Genomic DNA, 19,864 nt, shown 5'->3' with positions numbered 1-19,864 from the left:
AAAAACAGTAGTCAAATTATGGAAAGAGCCCAAATGTCCATCAACTGATGAATGGATAAAGAAAATGTGGTATGGCAATCCCTATCAAAATAACACCAGCATTCTTCACAGAGCTAGAACAAACAATCCTAAAATGTGTATGGAACCAGAAAAGACCCCAGATAGCCAAAGGAAACTTGAAAAAGAAAAACCAAAGCTGGAGGCATCACAATCCCGGACTTCAAGCTGTCTTACAAAGCTGTAATCATCAAGGCGGTACTGGCACAAAAACAGACACTTAGGTCAATGGAACAGAATACAGAACCCAGAAATGGACCCACAAACATATGGCCAACTAATATTTGACAAAGCAGGAAAGAATTTCCAATAGAATAAAGACAGTCTCTTCAGCAAATGGTGCTGGAAAAACAAGACAGTGACATGCAGAAAAATGAAACTGAAGGGGCGCCTGGGTGGCTCAGTCAGTTAAGCGTCTGACTTCGGCTCAGGTCATGATCTCACGGTTGGTGGGTTCAAGCCCCGCGTCGGGCTCTGTGCTGACAGCTCAGAGCCTGGAGCCTGCTTTGTATTCTGTGTCTCCCTCTCTCTCTGACCCTTCCCTGCTCATGTTGTCTCTCTCTCTCTCTCTCAGAAATAAATAAAACATTTAAAAAAAGAAAAAGAAAAATGAAACTGGACCACTTTCCTACACCATATGCAAAAATAAACTCAAAATGAATGAAAGACCTAAATGTAAGACAGGAAGTCATCAAAATCCTCAAGGAGAAAGCAGACAAAATCCTCTCTGACTTTAGCTGCAACTTCTTACTCAACATGTCTCCAGAGACAAGGGAAACAAAAGCAAAAATGAAATACTGGCACCTCATCAAAATAAAAAGCTTCTGCACAGTGAAGGAAACATCAGCAAACTAAAAGGCAACCAATGCAATGGGAGAAGATATTTGCAAATGGCATATCAGATAAGGGGTTAGTATCCAAAATTTATAAGGTTTGGTAAATTTATAAATTTACCGAAGGCAACACCCAAAAAACACATAACCCAGCAAAGAAATGGACAAAAAATAAGAATAGACACTCCTCCAAAGAAGACATGACATCCAGATAGTCAACCAACACATGAAAAAATGCTCAACATCACTCATCATAAGGGAAATACAAATCAAAACCATAATGAGATGCTACCTCACACTTGTCAGAATGGCGGACATGAACAACTCAGGCAACAACAGATGTCGGCAGGGATGTGGAGAAAGAGGAACCCTTTCTCACTGCTGGTGGGAATGCAAACCGGTGCAGCCACTCTGGAAAACAGTATGGAGGTTCCTCAAAAAGTTAAAAATAGAACTACCCTTTGACCCAGCAATTGCAGTACTAGGTATTTATACAAGGGATACAGGTATGCTGTTTCAAAGGGCACATATACCCCAATGTTTATAGCAGCACTATCGACAATAACCAAAGTATGGAAAGAGCACAGATGTCTATCAACAGATGAATGGATAAAGAAAATGTGGTATATATATGTATGTATGTATGTATACACATTGGAGTGTTACTCAGCAATCAAAAAGAACAAAATCTTTCTATTTGCAACTATGTGGGTGAAACTAGAGGGTATTATGCTAAGCAAAATTAGTCAGAGAAAGACAAATATGACTTTACTCATATGAAGACTTTAAGACAGAACAGATGAACATAAGGGAACGGAAGCAAAAATAATGTAAAAACAGGGAGGGGGACACAACATAAGAGACTCTTAAATATGAAGAACAAACAGAGGGTTGCTGGAGGGATTTGGGGAGGGGGGATGGGCTAACTGGGTAAGGGGCATTAAGGAATCTACTAAAATCACTGTTGTGCTATATGCTACCTTGGATGTAAATTAAAAAATTAATTTTAAAAAAAGAAAAATGTGTATATATACAATGGAATACTGCTCAGCAATGAAAAAGAATGAAATCCTGCTATTTGCAACAACGTGGACCAAACTAGAGTGTACTATGCTAAACAAAATAAGTCAGAGAAAGACAGATATAAGATTTCACTCATGTGGAATTTAAGAAACACAACAGATGAAAATAGGGGAAGGGAAGGCAAAATAAGATAAAAACAGAGAGGGAGGCAAGTCATGAGAAACTCTTAAATACAGAGAACAAACTGAGGGTTGCTGGAGGGGAGGTGTGGGTGGGGGATGGGCTAAATGGGTGATGGGCATTAAGGAGGGCACTTGTTGGGTTGAGCACTGGGTGTCATATGTAAGAGAGGAATCATTGGGTTCTACTCCTGAAGCCAAGACTACACTGTATGTTAACTAACTCAAATTCAAAAAATAATAAAAGAGATAAATGTGATTCAGTGTGACACACATACATACATATGACAATGCAAAATGGCTTGAATAAATAGACTTGAGCCCTGCCCAGGGGAGGCACACAAGGCTTTCCAGTCGGGGCCCAGAGTATGCTTGCAGAAGGCAAAGTTGAAGAGAAGGAAAAANGGGAGGGGGGGGCGCGGGGGGGGGGGGGGGGGGGGAGGTGCAGAGGGGTAAGCCGTGTCCGTCACATAGCAGGTGCTCAGTGTATACTTGGGCGAGTGAACGTGCAAGCACGTGTATGTGGGAGTGAGTGACGAGCGAATAAGCGCATGAGTTAGGGGTGTCTGTGGCTGGAGATGACAGCTGTTCTCTTTCCCCCTTGTCACCCCAGAAAAACTTGAGAGCGAGAAGCTGAACGTTGCTGAAGTCACCCAGTCAGAGATCGCTCAGAAGCAGAAGCTGCAGACTGTCCTGGAGAAGATCAACGAAACCCTGAAGCTTCCTCCCAGGAGCATCAAGTGGAATGTGGACTGTGAGTTTGACAAAGAAGGACAGAACGGTTAAGTGACCCCCATGGTCCCCACCCTGGGCTTTCTCCCAGGAAGCCAACCAGGACCCTGGCAGCCCCCGGGCGGGCGCAAACCCATTTATCGTTGAGTGAGACGTGCCCTTCCTTAGATAAACCTAGCCTCTGTACGCTGGGAGATTGACAAAATGTTTCGAGCCCCTGTGTACTCGTGTGGGAACTGCATCTACCTTTCGGAAACCCACAATAGTCATGAGCATTAACGTCTTCTGATGAAGACCCCTGCTTAGTTCTGTTTCAGCCTATTTCCCCCTCCCTGAGTGTGGACCATCTCCATGTACTCCTCTAAACAAAACAAAACACCTTTGAACTTAACAAGGAACCCAGTTTTGGAAAGATTGAGATACAATGGAATTTTTTTTTTTTTTTTTTGAGGAGAAACAGCAGTTGTGTCAGCGAGGGGGCTGGACGGAAGGAGAGGGAGAGAGAGAATCCCAAGCAGGCTCCATGCACAGAGCAGGGCAAGAAGTGGGAGCCCAAAATGCGGGGGACCCTGAGATCACAACCTGAGCCAAGATTAAGAAGTGGACTCTTAACTGACGGAGCCACCCAGGGGCCCCTCATGCGTACCTTCGTTCCTTTTGGGGAAATGTGTACGAGTAAAATAATTACTCGTATTGCCACTCTCATCTGGCTGTTTTCTTTTTTCTTTTTTTTTTTTTGCCTGCTACTGTCCCTATCAACACAAATGTTTACTCGCTCTCCTGCGTTTTGTTACTTTCTCTCAATATTAGATCATCTTGTCTATATTCCCATGTGGTCTTCGTGCTTCTATTCCACAGGGCAGGAAATCCCATAGGGATCTTAAACCCTGTGTTGACGTTAATCATATTAGGATGTTTGCTCGCCTATTGACTACTATGAGTTAGGGCCAAGTTGGATGGCTTAGGTTGTGTCTCTTTCCGCTTCTCTCGAATTATTCCTGTCAGATAGATTTCCAAAATGCAGATGAAGTACTAGGTCAGAGGACTCATTCTCTCAGTGGCTAGATACCTGTGATGTCCACTTACAAGCATGAATGGTTTCTTCCCTAAGGAATGTGATGGGCCCAGCTCCTAGAGAGAAGTTCCATCCCTCCTCTCTGCTAGCCTCTCTGGCTTCTAGACATTGTATCATCTTTCCATTCAGGATGAAGGTGACAGGGGCAGCTGAGTTACCAAGGCTCTTGATACAGGGCTTTAGGAAGAACTACCTTTTCTTTTTGTTTTATTCACAACAATTTTCACTATAGGGGCACCTGGGTGGCTCGGTCGGTTAAGCGTCCGACTTCGGTTCAGGTCACGATCTCACAGTTCATGGGTTCAAGCCCCGTGTCGGGCTCTGTGCTGACAGCCAGCTCAGAGCCTGGAGCCTGCTTCGGATTCTGTATCTCCCTCTCTCTCTGACCCTCCCCCTTCTCATGCTATCTCTCCCTCTCTCTCTTTCTCTCAGAAATAAATAAAAAACATTAAAAATTTGTTAAAAATAAATAAAAAGCCATAAGATAAAATTTGAATATTAACGGCTAACATATCTATGGTGCTTACTGTATGCTTTGTACGATTCTAAACCATTTACATATTTTTATCCTTCTAAGTCCTCACTCAACCATCTGAGGTAAGAATTCTATTATCCCCATTTTACAGATGGGAAAAGAGAGTCACAGAGCGATTAAGAGACAATGAATGTAAGCTTTAGGAGGTCAGGGATTTTTATTTCTTCACTACTGAATCCCCAGAATTTGGAAGAATTGGTAAATACCAAACAAAGTAATATTCACTGAAGGAGTATCCTCGTCCAAGGTCGCGCAGGTGGTGAGGGGTGAAGCCAGAAATGAAAGCCAGAGAGTCTGTGTACTGAGCCTACACTTGCTGTCCCTCTAAGCCGCCCACCCAGAGACAGGGACTATCACCTTGTGGTGTGACCCTTCAGGTTCAGTGTGTGTGTGTGTGTGTGTGTGTGTGTAAGAAATACATAAGTAAATTAAATGTGTGTATACATACTTACATATTTCTTTTTACAAAGATGAGATCAGTTTATGTTTAGAAGATGTAGATCTTCACAGATCATTACATATTCTCTGTCACTTTTAATATTATTTAATAGAACAGTGTATTGGCTATAGCATAATATATTTAACAAATGATAGATTTTACGATTGTTTTCTGCTACCAACACAGTCCAATGAGTTCTCTCTGCTGATAGCCACAGTTACTTTTTCAGCACAAATACCCAAGAGTGGCATTCTAGGGCCATCGTACGTGTATATTTCTAAGGTCATAATACCTATTGTCAAATTACCTCCAAAAAAATGACACCAATTGATATTTCCACCACAACTCCTATTTGGAGAACTACGTCTAAGTCAGCAGCTCCTTTGAAATTGTCTGCCAGGTCCCAGGATAATGGCTAAGAGCCCAGTTTATACAGTAGAGCCTGGGCCCTCCTCTAAATCTGCACACTGCCATCCTGATTTAAGGGCAGGACCATGGTGTCCCTAGATTCTATCTGGCATCAGGGAGAAAACCAGACACATGCTCAAGTGTGGGAATGATGAGGGGTCCCAAATAGACAAAGATTGTTAGGATTTTTCTTCACTGAAAAGTTGAGGAGCACCTGGGTGGCTCAGTCGGTTGAGTGTCCAACTTTGGCTCAGGTCATGATCTCATGGTTCATGGGTTCAAGCCTTGCATCCAGCTCTCTGCTGTTAGCTCAGAGCCTAGACCCTGCTTTGGATTCTGTGTCTCTCTCTTTCTCTGCCCTTTCCCTGTTCACTCTCTGTCTCTCTCTCTCTCTCTCTCAAAAAATAAACAAACACTAAAAAAATTAAAAGCAGAAAAAAGATAACATGCTTTATTCTAAAAAAATTTTTGAAATAGAAAACGGTCATATTTTCATTTTCTAAATATTCCTTTCCAAGTCTTGGCCACAAGAACATGTGTATATATGTATACACACACACACACACACATATGTATTTACATATATATGTATATCCATAAATGTATATCTTTACATTGTTTCTATTATTTCTGTTTAACATTGCACTATAAATATTTATAGTTACATTGTTTCAACAGTGATTTTTCAGTGTATGGAAATTACTCCATTATGTGGATATACCATAACTTATTAAAGCAGTGGTTATTAAGCATTCTTGGCCCAACCTAGTGACTTGCCAGGAAGAACTCAGGCGTCACTGAGGAGAGTAACAGCTGTGGGTGGGCAGCAGTTAGGCCTGGGGGACCAGAGCATTTGTGCTTTTGTTCATCTGTTTTGCCTAATGGCTTTTAAACAAAGGGTTTCTCTGCCTAATAAAAAAAAATTTTTTAAACCAGCAGTTTGAAGTATCCTCTTATTACAGTGTTTTCCAGATTTTTAAATGATAATATAGTACACAATAATTAACATCTTTGCATGTGTGTGAGAGAGAGAGAGAAAGAGAGAGGAAGAGAGAAACTGTGTAATTATTTTTGAAAAAATTCCCAGGAGAACAGGGCACCATCGCTCAACAGAGACTGGCATCTGTATGGTGCTTATAAAATAGCTCAATACTGCTTAATACAGCAGTCAAGGTGGAGTACAGTATCACCAGTGGGTAAGAACAACCTTTTTGACCACATCTTCTCTAGCATTATATTTTGTCATTAAAAGGGAGAGACTTAGAGGCACCTGGGTGGCTCAGTTGGTTAAGCATCTGACTTCAGCTCAGGTCATGATCTCGTGGTGCATGGGTTCAAGCCCTGTGTCTGGCTCTGTGCTGACAGCTCAGAGCCTGGAGCCTGCCTCGGATTCTGGGTCTCCCTCTCTTTCTGCCTCTCCCCTGCCCTCACTCTGTCTCTCTCAAAAATAAGCATTAAAAAAGAAGAAGGGATAGAGTTAGCAAATGTCCTTACAACCCTCAGAGACCAGACTGACGTAAAGCAGCTCTGATCAGAAGACCAAACCCTATTATGCCTCTGTCTGGCAGCGAGCACGCCACGTCGGTAGGTCACTCCCAGGCCAGGAGCCTTTTCCGAGGCTGTAACTGTGGGTGAGACTTTGGATGATGCCCCAAAACCCAGAACTGAAAATGTCTTCTGGAAGATCTGAATGGGAGCAGATCATCTGTTCATTGGCATGTTGTGCTGAGGCTCACAGTCCATGGAAAACCTTCTTCCACATCGCAGTGATAACAAGGGACCCTAATGAGTTCCCAAGGAATGTCTGAGTCATTTCCTTTTCTTGCTGATTTCTTAAAGCTTCTGTTAAAGCAGACTCATCAGTCCCAGGGCAGACAGAATGACACCCTAATAATGGGCCCAGTTCGTGCCAAGTACACAAGATGAGCATTTTTGTCGTTGTTCTTCCCTCAATGCCTCCCTGTAAGGAGAAGCCCATGAGGCTGGTGCGACTGGGAAGGCAGGTAAAGCATCTGGTGAACCTTTGCTTTCAGGAGACAGAAAGAAGAGATAGTTGATGTGGTTTAATTGCATAGGTGTGAGGTGTTGTGTCATAAGTGGTAATAAAAATTTTCAACCATTGCTTAGCACCTGCTATGGGCTAGAAGTTCACCTATAGTATTTCTGGGAATTCTTACAACTTGTGTTTCAGCAAAGGTACTGTTAATCCCCATTTGTGAGATTAGCAGATTGAGGCCCAGAGGCCTCGAATGGCCTATCCCAGGTCATGGAGGCAGTAAATCTAGAGCTTGTCAAGTCAGAACTGAAGCTCCAGTCGGCCTGACCCTCTGTGTACCCATGACATCACAGTCTTCTCCTCTCATCTGCTGTGAAATCTACAACTCACTAGTTGCCCGCCCTTCTCTAGTACAAGTGGTTTAACATCCAGCCCGTTGCTCAGTAGCTCTAGAAGCCAGCTGGGTCATAAACATCGTTTCCCAGCTATTCCCGAAGGGCACTGCCTACGCTGACCATACACGATACTCAAAAGAGCAGCAAAGCCCTTTAAGATGTCTCGTGCCTTCCTCTAGGGACTGCAGGCCCTGAACAAAGGAAAGGATTCAGTGTTCCTGACTCCGTGTTTATTGAATGCGGGCTTGCTTTGGGTAGAGCCCCAGGATAAGGGTAGTGGTGATAACCCAAAGAGTTCACAGTCAAGTGGGAAGGGAAAGAGGATGCAGAGCAGACATGGTCAGGGTAATTAAAATAGAATGAACGAGAACATGGGGGTGGCAGAGGGCTGAGGTGATGTCAAAATTCAGCAGTTGTCAGGATCCCTACTGGAAACCTGGGTTAGAGTGGAGAGGCTCTCTATAGGAAATCCGGCAACAGCACGATCCAAGAAGTAGCTCCATGGGACTTGGCCAAGAATAAAGGGGCCTAAGGGTGAGGCCTGTGAGATCCTTAGTCGGGGGACAAAAGGTGCGCTGGGTGTGGTACTGCTACGTTTTGAGTATCTGCTTCTATTTGCCTAGAACCTGGAAGGCGATTCTCAAATTTTTAAATCATCTTTTATTTCAGCTGTTCACGCCAAGAGCCTCGTAGCCATTTTGCATCTGCTGGTTGCTCTGTCCCAGTATTTCCGGGCACCAATCCGACTCCCAGATCATGTCTCCATCCAAGTGGTTGTGGTCCAGGTAAGAGCATCAACATCTGCGCCTACAAACATCTGCGCCCTTAAAGAGCCACGGAGGCTGAGTTCATACGGGAGCTAAGGCACGCCGGGTGGCTCGTTACAAGGATAGTGGAATGGTAGCTGAATGTCCTTGACATGCTGTATGTTGGAAGACGCATGAATGTGCTCTCTTGTGCGTGGGCAGCAGTTACACGTGCAAAGGGTGGAAGAGCATATACTTGAGTACAGGCTAGACTCATGGGGGGCTTTACATGTTTTCGTCAAGAGGGTGTGTGTATGTACTATGTATTTGGGGGTGTGAGGTATGTATGTTTGTGAGGTGTATGTGGTGGGATCAGGAGAAAAGGTGTATCCCTGTGTATGTGTGTGTGTGGCCTACAAGCCATGGAGAGTCGTTTTTTGGTTAAACAAATGAGGGACAGATATTGGAGACAGATAACCTGTCATAGGAAGGTGTGTGTGTGTGTGAGAGAGAGAGAGAGAGAACGTGAGCCAGCCCCCCACTGGCCATGCCTATACTGAGGGCACTGCTGCTTTTTACCTGCCCAGAGAAGCAGGGCTGGGATCTCAAGTCATCCTTTCCAGAATGTTGGATGGAATTTCCATTCATATATGGCTATGTAATTTCCACAATGAGGGTGTGCTCTCTCCCTGTGACTATCTCACTCTGCTCCTAACCCCATTACCTACTCAAATTCAATTTTATTTTCCAACTTTATGCCCACTTAGGAAAGGTCAGCATTCTATTTGCTTGTTTCTATTCTTTTCTAATAAACGTGCTGCAAGGGAGAACGCCCCTTCTAAGCAGCTTGCTGGTTATCTGGGGTTCTGAAAGAGAGAGCAGTATGGTGGTTCTCCCATCCCTTGGTGAGAAAGAGGTTTGAGGGCTGATAGGCTTTGCCTGACCCCACCAGGCCAAGTTTCTAGGACAAAAGCAAAGCTTTCAGGGATCGGATGTCGGTGGAGGGGAGGAAGACATGAGGGTGCTCCTCAGTCAGTGGCTCGGCCGTGCCCTGGTGATAAAGTATTTCTTCCATGCCTTCTGGGTACCTTACTTGTTAAACATTAATAGAAATAATAGAAATAGTCACGTTGGCTCTGCCTGCCAAGAGACAAGACTACACCAAAGGAGCAGAGAGGGCAATCAGAAGGCCACAGGCAGTGAGAACGTGTGTGGTTCAGACACAGAGTGCAGCGAAAAGGGACTAATTGGCCTCATGGATTGAGCACTCAGCTGTGGCAAGCACGTTATGTGTGCCACAGATACGTGGCCATCCTAGAGCGTCCTGGTATGAGCATCTTACTAATGAATCCAAGCCATCTCTATTATATTATTTTCACCAGTCAATCATGTATAAATTAATTTCAGTACATTTTTTAAAACTCTGATTCAAGATTGGGGTGGGGGGACTTGTGTTTTGGAACAGTGGTCACTGCAAGCCCACGTCTCATGCCTCATTTTAAGTTCAGTTATAGGCCATCAGAAGGCTATTGTCCGTTTAATTTCTCTGTGGTCAGATCTGTGAGCATGAGAGTGAAAACCAGGACAGGGTACAGAAAACAGCATCGATGCAGGTCAGGTTTTATGGGGTGTTTTGCTTTGTCAAGTTAAACAGACACAGAAGCAGGACTCGGAATTAGCCGGAAATCACTGAGCGAGCCACAAAAAGCGTTCTTGAGGCAACAAATAATAGATCGAGGTGAATCTGGGTGCTGTGTGAGGGCTTATTTAACCGAGATTTCCTTTCCGTTCTGTACAAAAGCACTGAATTCTGCATGAAGTTGAAGATGAGTTTTTATGTCTGTGAAGAGCCTTACAAGACCAGGACACAAATTCCATGAGCCCCATGTGAGAATTATATATTTGTTGAAGCTAAAATGGGAAAAGACCCTTGATTTATCCTTCCTGGATCCCTTTAAAAAATTTTTTTAGTGTTTATTTACTTTTGAGACAGAGAGAGACAGAGCATGAGCGGGGGAGGGACAGAGACGGAGGGAGACACAGAATCTGAAGCAGGCTCCCAGCTCTGAGCTGTCAGCACAGAGCCTGATGTAGGGGCTCAAACTCACGAACCGCGAGATCGTGACCTGAGCGAAATCGAACACTTAACCTTAACCAACTGAGCCACCCAGGCACCCTTCGATCCCTTTTAAATGATATCTTTATTTTTCTTTTTTACTTCCTTTTTCACTTTGATAATCCATTCTTCCAAATCTAGTGCAGATACATTCTTAACCTTTATCCAGCTCTACCTACCTTTCCTTCAATAGAAGTGGTTTGCAAGGACACTAGTCTCTGTGGTTCTTAGGAATAGAAGAGAAGGTTCTGGACGTTTGGGCAGGAGATCAAGAAAAGGCAGGTTTCAGCTGAAATACTAACACTTGTAGGCTCCTTCTTGACACTCTTCTCTGCCTTTGTAAACGGTGAACTTGATGTGACAAGTGCTTGCCATCCCCAGACTGCTGTCCTCATGGAGTCTGGGAACTGACTACAGAGACCTGACTTAAAGATTCTCTCTCTCCACACCTATCAGAAGGTCTTCCTGAGAGCGCCTGGGTAGCTCAGCCGGTTAGGCGTCCGACTTCGGCTCATGTCATGATCTCATGGTTCCTGAGTTTGAGCCCCGTGTTGGGCTCTGGGCTGACAGCTCAGAGCCTGGAGCCTGCTTCAGATTCTATGTCTCCCCCTCTCTCTGCCCCTCCCCTGCTCACGCTCTGTCTCTCAAAAATAAACATTAAAAAAGAAGAAGAAGAAGAAGAAGAAGAAGGGCTTCCTGAGCCCTGACACTCCTTCACTGGCTCTCATACCCACACAATGGGGTTTAAATTTCAAACTGGCACTCCGTTGACTCCCATCAACTAATGGCAGCCATCGTCCCTCCCAACAGCCTCCAGTGGTGCTTTCCTGCCTCTGCCTCCTTGCTGGAGCCGCTGGGGCCATCCCTTCTGCTGACAGGCCCTGTCCTGAGTCCTGTCGGGTTCGAGCTCGAGGACCTCCGCCCCTTGGACGGGTTCCCCGACCCTCCCAGCTGAACACGCCTGCTCCGGCCCTGCCTGCGGCCACCGCATAACTGGTGCCACACGACACTTCTGAGAGTGAAAGGCGGGTCCTACTGTAATCACTGAACCATTGAGCTGCCCCATCAGGCACACACACCAGGACCCTTTCTTGGAAATCTTTCTCACATACCTGTTTCATCTACCTCATTGTTCTCTAAGTTCAAGGTCAGAAATTACGCCAGACATTGCACAGTATTCACTCATGTCCAACAGAGGTTCTTGTGCAGAGAAAACACCGACTCATGAAATCATAAAGAGGATAGATTGATGGGAAGAGGCAGACAGATGATGGATGGACAGACAGATGCATGGGCAGATGGGTAGGTGTGGGGGCCTCCAAAGTGCTGACCCTTTTCTCAGAGAATAAGCTAGTTACCTGAGGACTGTACTGCTTACAAAAAGTTCCCCTATTTATCCATTAAAAACAAAAACAAAAACTCTCCCTCTGTTTAAATTTTCCAAGTTGGCCTCCGTCCTGGGCCCCAACCAGCCCCGCTGTTGAATGTGTTTCTCCGCTTCCCTCTGTGGCCCCAGCTGGAGGGCAGACCCGCCCTAGGCCTTCATTTCCATTTGGTTTACTGTGGATTACTCCAGGAGGCAAACAGTATGCTTCCAGCAAAATGTCTTCCAATAAAGAAAGAAAAGATTCACCATCCAAGAAACAGCCAACTTGTTTGGAATAAACACTAATTGCTCTTAAGTATGAATGGTATGGTCCGGTCCCAGGAAATCTGGGGCCTCATTTTTGCCTCTGGCGGTATCTCCTCTCGGGTTTCATTTCTTGAACAGCAGTAACTTTCTCAATATCAGGAATGCTAATCAGTTCGGTTTTGTTTTTTTTTTTTTTTCTAAAGCATATTTTTCTCTCCTCCTCCCAACCCTTCTCCCCACCCCCGTTTCAGAAACGAGAAGGAATCCTCCAGTCTCGGCAAATCCAAGAGGAAATAACTGGTAACACAGAGTATGTCAACACCATTGTTGCCAGCAATTCTGTAATGGAACACAGATGTTTCTCCGAAATTCATCCATTTGCTGATATTTAGTTTTCATTTATTGGGATTGCAAGAGGGATTAGACTTCAGCCAATGATTATAGTTTAGCCTTTTCCATGCATTCAAAACATGCCTCTCGATGCTTAAGGTACAAACTTGGGTGGGGAAGTGGGGAGAGGGAATTAGCAGTGATTGAAAAATTCTAATTTTGTGGCACTCCAGGAAAAAGTATGCCCAAAAAAGCCAACCAGCATGAAATCGTCATGCCATAAACACGGGGTTGAATTTAAATTGCGAACCTTCAAAAGGACATTTTCTTCCTTTTCTGACTCTGATGTATTTGGTCACGTGCCATGACCCAGAAAGCCCTTTTCTATGAGTGGCAGGTTGGTGTTTTGTGATTTTTCATTTCCATTAAGCGATTGGCATATCAGAATATGTAAGAGGTTTGCCATGGGGCAGAGAAGTTTGTCCTTAGCTAGAAAATGGGGAGGAATATACTGAGATCACTGGGCAGGCCTGAGCCCTGGCCACAGGCAAAGCGTATTTTCAGCATCCCCTGCTCCCCCAGCTTTCCTCTCTGTTCCTTTGAACAAGAGCGAAGCGGAAAGAGCAGGGACCTTTAAGCCAGCCTGACTTGAGTTCAAATCCAGACTCTCCCACTTGCTTGGTTTCTGTATCTCTGAAGTGGGGAGCGCTTTCCTAACCAGAGAGGTTGTGAGGATTCACTGTGGTTAACAGCTGGCCCCCTTGCCCACCCGCGCTGCCTGTCATGGATTTTCCCCCATCATGGCTGACCCGTGCCCTCCAAGTGTCGCCCAGTTTCTAGGCAACTTGCCTCTCCGGTGGTGGCTGAGGGAAGTCCAAGGTGCTGCCTGCCTGGACCACATTGTACGTGTGCCTTAAAAAGAGCCCAGAGTAGAGCAGAGACATGGAGTGGCGCTTCCCAAGATGCCCGGTTTATGGCCTGTGGAGAGCCTATCGGACGGCCTCTACGTCTCACTCCGGGGCCAGTCTTGGCAGCCAGTAGGGCTGCTGATACACAAGGCACACTGATTGCTGGCCTTGGATTACATGAGGGGCAGGAGGCAGGAAGGTGCCTCCCTGCCCCACCCCCACCCCCACCCTCTGCTGGGCTTGTCCATGCCCGCTGTTTCACCTTCTGGAAAAGAGAAAGACATAGCCGAGAGGAGTCGAGGACATGACGTTTGGGTTTGCAGAGCAATCTGTCGGCTGCACGCCCTGCCTCCTGTGGTCTCCCTCTGCCATCTTGCCACACAACACGAGGATGGATGCAAACTCCTAATAACGCAACACAGGACACTTTCTGAAGCACTTTCATATCTATTGTCATTCCTAATAAATACACAAAGCAACACTCACACCTCCCAAAACCACACATCCCAAAGGTGAAGAACCAACTGCCCTTGGTCTATCCAACACTTAACTCCAAGTTCATTATCCTTTCCAGTACACTGCCCACAAGTCATCATTTAGGAGGTGACAGATGCACAGTTGGAATAAACCAATATAATAAGAACCAGAAACGCATGGAGAAAAAAACATTCGAAGCACTATCTACCAGGAATTATGCTAAAGTCTTTCTGCATGTTAAATCATTGAATGCTCTGAATAATACTGGGGTATTTACTATCATCATCCTCATTTTATTTATTTTTTAATTTCTTTTTTAATGTTTTATTTATTTCTAGGAGAGAGAGAGAGAGACAGCGTGAGCAGGGGAGGGTCAGAGAGAGAGGGAGTCACAGACTGAAACAGGCTCCAGGCTCTGAGCTGGCAGTCAGCACAGAGCCCGACGCGGGGCTCGAACCCATGAACCGCGAGATCATGACCTAAGCAAAAGTCGGACCCTTAACTGGCTAAGCCACCCAGGTGCCCCATCATCATCCTCATTTTAGACAGAAGAGAGACCTGGAGTCCCAAGAGCCTTGGTAGCTTGCCCAAGGTCACACAGGAAGTGTCTCTGTGGGATTCAGACCTAAGTAGTCTGTTCTGATGTTTGTGCTATTTGTACTTGGGGGTTTCACCGGTAGGAGCATGGTTCCATTTCCTGCCCTCCTTGAGGAACCAATTCTGAGTCAATGGCAGGTGCAGTTTGGTGGGAATCACAGGACGAACTAGAGAAAGATAAAGCTGACATCCCTCAGCGGATGTGCCCCACAACCTGGGCTGTGCAGTGGTTGGGAATGTTGAAGCCCCGAGTCCGATATTCCTTCTTAACGATAAGCAACGGTGTGATTTTACTTAAGGCAAGAAAATAGTTCTTTTTTTTTTTTAAATGTTTTATTTTTATTTCTAGGAGAGAGAGAGAGAGAGAGAGAGAAAGTGAGCAGGGGAGGGTCAGAGAGAGAGGGAGTCACAGACTCTGAAACAGGCTCCAGGCTCTGAGCCGGCAGTCAGCACAGAGCCCGACGCGGGGCTCGAACCCACGAACCGCGAGATCAGGACCCAAGCGAAAGTCGGACGCTCAACCGACTAAGCCACGCAGGCGCCCCAAGAAAATAGTTCTTTAACTATCACTTACCCCAGGCTCTGTGCAAACACGTGTCTGTCTGTATGGCAGAGGGAAAAACAGGTGGCCGTAGGGTAGACTACCAATAATTGGAGACTTAGTGCAGAAGAAAGTGCCAAGGAAGGAAGCTTTGTGGGCTTGTCAGTGAAGGGCAAAGAGAGAAGAATCATACTGTTTTCTTTCTCCTTTTCCTGCAGGGCTCTCTCCGGAAGGCATGGTGAGTTGCATAAGATTATCCTCTGGTGCGGGTGGCTGCCACGGGTTTCTAGTTAATTCTGCAGCAGCTGGGAAGAACAGGCACTCAGCTTGCTTCCTGCCTGTGGGTCTGCACAGCCCAGTGAGAGGGCCACTTGGAAGGGAGGGTCGGCTTACTGGTGGAAAGGGGAAAACTAACCACAGCTGCCCAGTCCTCCTGTAAGTAGCCAGACCCCTGACACTGCCGGGCCCTGGATGGGTCCTGGGCATTTTCAGGGCTGTCCTGCTCTAAGTGTGTTGTGGAAGGAAAGAGGTGTACGTACACTCTTGGGAAAGTCCACTCTCCCCACTCGGTCCATCCCTTCTAGAAGCAGTCTTCTCCCTTTTCCCGCATCACACATCATCCCGCTCCAGTTTCCCATAACTTTGGGGTTTGTTTATACGGTGTGAATGTTAGAGCCCTCAGTTACCCGTCTGGCAGTCTCAGATTTATTCATCGGCGCAAGAGCAGAAAAAGGCAGGCCCCGGGCCACCAAACTTCCCAGCCCCGGGCCCCTGCTGGACATTCCCTTCACCCCCTGCCTCAGATCCTATCCATTATCTTACCTCTCAGTTCAGAGAATCTGGGGGCTGCAGCAAGGAAAATCCCGACAAGGGGCACAGCTTTGTTATTTTATGATGCTGTATATACTGTGGATAATGTTTGCAATATCACAGTAATGCTAATAAACTCAGATCAGCAGACACTTCAACGTTTACAAAACACATGCACATGCATCCTTCTCTTTCATCCTCACAACAGACCTGGGGGAGGTTTGTTTTTCAGACGGCATTTTATAGAAGAGGAAATGGAGGCACAGAGGTCGAAGTGACTAGATCAGTCAAGAGGAAGAGCACATATTCTATTCTGGGGCTCCCAGGCCCCCAATCCGGTCATCCGTGCACTCTACCAGGATGTCTGTTGTGGGTATCCTGGCGGGTGAAGTGATTTGAGATTTGGGTAACACTCTACCTTCAATAAGCTCCAGAAACACACGAGACTAAATCATGATGTGGTGAATATAAACAGTGAAGAGAAATGAGCAATCCCAAGTCAAACTGCCGGAAAGAGCCCCCCAAGCCCAACCCCAAAAGAGGGTTGACCTAAAAAGTGGACACAGAAACAGAGAAAGCCCCTAAGTGAAGAATCAATCCCAGAAATTTACCCAAACCCAGTTTCCAGAATCCCCAACATTGTTTCATGCATCAAAAAATTTTTGCCTATGTCTGGCTTTGTGGCCATCTTGGCCGGGCCCTCGAGTGGGGTTCCCCACCAGGAAGCAGGTCTTTGCTCCACGTCACATTCTCCTGTGTTTCTAGAACGTGATGCCTTTGACACCTTGTTTGACCATGCACCAGACAAGCTCAACGTAGTGAAAAAGGTGAGTGAGAGGTTCCTGGGAGGGAGGGGAGTGAGACAGATAGAACGTTAGAACGCGTGCAAAACATTAGAACAAGCACAAAACATTAGAACATGCGCATGCAGCCTGCAAGCTTCCTCAAAACGGTGTCCTCACCAGCTCTCTGCAAACTCGGGGCCTTCCCACCTGATGGACATTTTATCCCTCTGTTCCCACTGAATGCCTTACCCACTCCCTTCTCCCGTAGGATGACAGCGTCTCCTGGGGCTTCCTGAGGCTACAAGCACCCTGTCTTCCCACCCACACTGAACCCTTCTCACTCAGCCCTCCTTCCTCCCCAGGCACAGGCACCTGCCCCTAGAAAGATCTGGAAGGAGGGGCCCGGTGAGGTCATTTCTTCTCTGGCCCCCCAACCCTAGGCTTGGACTACACCTGTTATTCTGCCTTCTCGGCTCTCCCTGCCCCTTTCACAGTCCTGGGACTGGCTATTTGAATCCCACAGGAAAGGAGACCACAAATCCTGGGCCAGCCTTTCCTGTGAACTCCAGGAGCTTTGCAGAAGAGCCTCACAGGCTGCTCATTCTCACCCAGCTCAGCAGTGACACCTGGCGCGGCACCCTTGGTTGGGCCTTGTGTTATCACACTGGTCTTGGTCCTCACAGTAGGGTCGCAGAGGTGGCCTCCAGGGTGTGGCAGTGGCAAGAGTCTCCATCTCAATGCCTGGCTTATACTTCTCTTTTAGACACTCATCACCTTTGTGAACAAGCACCTGAATAAACTGAACCTGGAGGTCACAGAACTGGAAACCCAGGTGGGTGACAGCCCTGAGTGCAGGGTCGGGGGCAAGGCCCTGTTCAACAGCCACTCTTCCAAGTGTCCCCATCCCTGCACTGCCAGGGTGCCTTTCCACTAATATAAAACAAATCCTCAGCCCTTTTTTGTATGACATTGACATTTTTGAAGAGTGTGGGGCCATTAGGTTCATAGGATCTCAATTTTTTTCCCCACATGATTAGATTCGGGCTATGAATTTTCAGTGACAATTCCACCCCCATAACACTGTGCTGTTCTCAGGCACTTTGTCCATTAGTTCCATTCCTGGTGACAGTAACTTTGGTCACTTGGTTAGTGTCCACCAGATTTCTCTACTGTAAAGCTTTCCCCACCTTTATAATTAATCTTTATCAAGAGATACTTTAAGACTGTGCAGTATGGGGCTCCCGGGTGGCTCAGTCGGCTAAGCATCTGATTTCTGCTTAGGTCATGATCTTGCAGTTGGTGAGTTCGAGCTCTGCATCAGTCTCTGTGCTGACAGCTCAGAGCCTGGTGCCTGCTTTGGATTCTGTGTCTCCCTCTCTCTCTGCTCCTCCATTGTTCTCTCCTTCAAAAACAAACAAACATTTTAAAAAAAAAAAAAATATTTAAAGACTGCAATATACCCTGTTCCCCAACCCTCTTTCCTCTGTGATGAATTTCTAAAGTATGGTTTTCTTTTGAGAATTTGGGCACCTCCTGTTATGTTTCAAAATGATTTCCAGGGCTGTCACTGAGCTCTACCTGAGTGTGTCCTATCTGTACTCTATAAAGTGAGCTTTATCTGTTCTTTTGGGAGACAGGGAACCCTCTGGAAAAGTGACATGCCCTCAGAAGAGCTAGAATGAGTTCTAGAATTCCTACTTCAGTTTTCACGGGCAAGGAGTGTTGAGAGAAAGGCCCTGCCAGGCATGTTTGGGGTCTGTGTGCAAGTTCAACCACCAAGGCATCCAAACCAGCAGTCGAGGGTGGGAACAGTAAGTCAGTGGCACTCAGAGTTGTGAGTAGCCTTGACCCTAACCCAGGGCCCGCCCCTGAGTAGACAGATTTGATTCTTTTATTTTCAGTCAGGTCAGCCACAGCCAAAAAGAGGCCTAGTTAGGTCCTTGGGAGGGCCTTGATTCTGACACAGACCCTGGGGTCTGTTCTCCCGTTCACCCTGGCATGGCCTGGGGATGAGTCAGGCTCAGGCCCTCCCCACTGGAATTGAAGCCCAGCTGGATGGAAGCAGGGAGGAAGCTACTCCTAGGTCAAGTTCAAGGCTGGGCAGGACACCCATTACGAAGCCTGAGCCACAAGCCCACCAGTTGGTCACCCAGCAGACATGGTCCAGTTCACGTTCTAGGCACTTCTGTCTAGTTTTAAGTTTCCTGAGTTGATTCCAAGAACTCTGAGCTCTTAAGAACTCTTCAACAACTGGGGTTATGCCCACAAAGACTTGGGGACCCACCTCCTTTAAAAGGTTCTCTAATTTCAGTTATCCATTTGACCTCTAGATCTTTAATGTTTTAAATGTATTTATTTTTGACAGAGAGAGAGTGTGTATGCGCCTGCATGCATGTGCAAGTGGGGGAGGGGCAAGGGAAGGGTGGGGAGACAGAGGATCAGAAGGAAGCTCTGTGCTGACAGCAGAGAGCCTGACAGGGGGCTTGAACCCACGAGCCATGACATCATGGCCTGAGCCGAAGTCAGATGCTTAATCAGCTGAGACACCCAGGTGCCCCTGACCTCTAGATCTTTGTTCAGACCATCCTCTGCCCCTGGCAGGGCTACTCGTCCCAAATGTCCCTCATCCCATAGGCCTGCCACTGCCTCCACGAAGCCTGCACTGATTGCCCAGCACACATTCTCTTTGCCCTCCCGGCAGAAGACCCGCACCTCCTGCTTAGCTCAGGAGTCTACCGTCCCTCAGACCGGGTCCCAACTGTCCTGGACAGAAGGGACCAGGCCCTCTGCCTCTTGCTGTGGCCTCCGCACACAGCTGCGCTTTGTCAACAGGAGCCAGTAATAGCAATAGTTAACATTTAGGGTCGCCTACATGCCAAACAGTGTTCCAGGCACCCTGCACGTGTTAACTGCTTTATCCACATGAAGCCCCTCTAGAGTGGGTGCTGTCTTATCATTCTCCACATGTCACAGATGAGAAAAATGCACAGAGAAGTGACCTAAGTTTCTCAAGTCACACAGCTAGCTAATAAGCAGGACAGCTGGAGGCCTAGGGCCAGCATAGGCTCTGCTGCCTCTCAAACAGTAATAAAATGAGAGGTGACAAAGGAGAATGCCCAGGCCTGTGGGACACTAGAGTTCCTTCTCCGTTCATAGGGTGTAAGTCCCCTGCCAGGGGCGTTGAACCCCCTTTCCCTCCTCCCTCTGCCCCTCCCCCCCCCCCCAGCGCCCCCCCCCCCACCCCCCACC

The 19,864-nt window shown here is 46.7% G+C and overlaps 1 protein-coding gene across 1 annotated transcript in view; it reads left to right on the top strand.

Moving 5' to 3' along the window:
• Nucleotides 1-19,864, top strand: part of PARVA (parvin alpha) — a 164,964-nt gene that overhangs the window by 131,203 nt on the left and 13,897 nt on the right. The window contains exons 5-10 of the mRNA XM_077761186.1: nt 2,706-2,846; nt 8,342-8,457; nt 12,419-12,477; nt 15,239-15,258; nt 16,596-16,657; nt 17,379-17,447. Of these exons, the coding sequence (XP_077617312.1) occupies nt 2,706-2,846; nt 8,342-8,457; nt 12,419-12,477; nt 15,239-15,258; nt 16,596-16,657; nt 17,379-17,447 (467 nt within the window). The remainder of the gene's footprint in view (nt 1-2,705; nt 2,847-8,341; nt 8,458-12,418; nt 12,478-15,238; nt 15,259-16,595; nt 16,658-17,378; nt 17,448-19,864) is intronic.

The sequence above is a fragment of the Crocuta crocuta genome, unplaced genomic scaffold (assembly GCF_008692635.1).
Source record: "Crocuta crocuta isolate KB4526 unplaced genomic scaffold, BGI_CrCroc_1.0 scaffold233, whole genome shotgun sequence".
NCBI lineage: Eukaryota > Metazoa > Chordata > Mammalia > Carnivora > Hyaenidae > Crocuta > Crocuta crocuta.
This window is presented reverse-complemented; position numbering and strand designations above follow the sequence as displayed.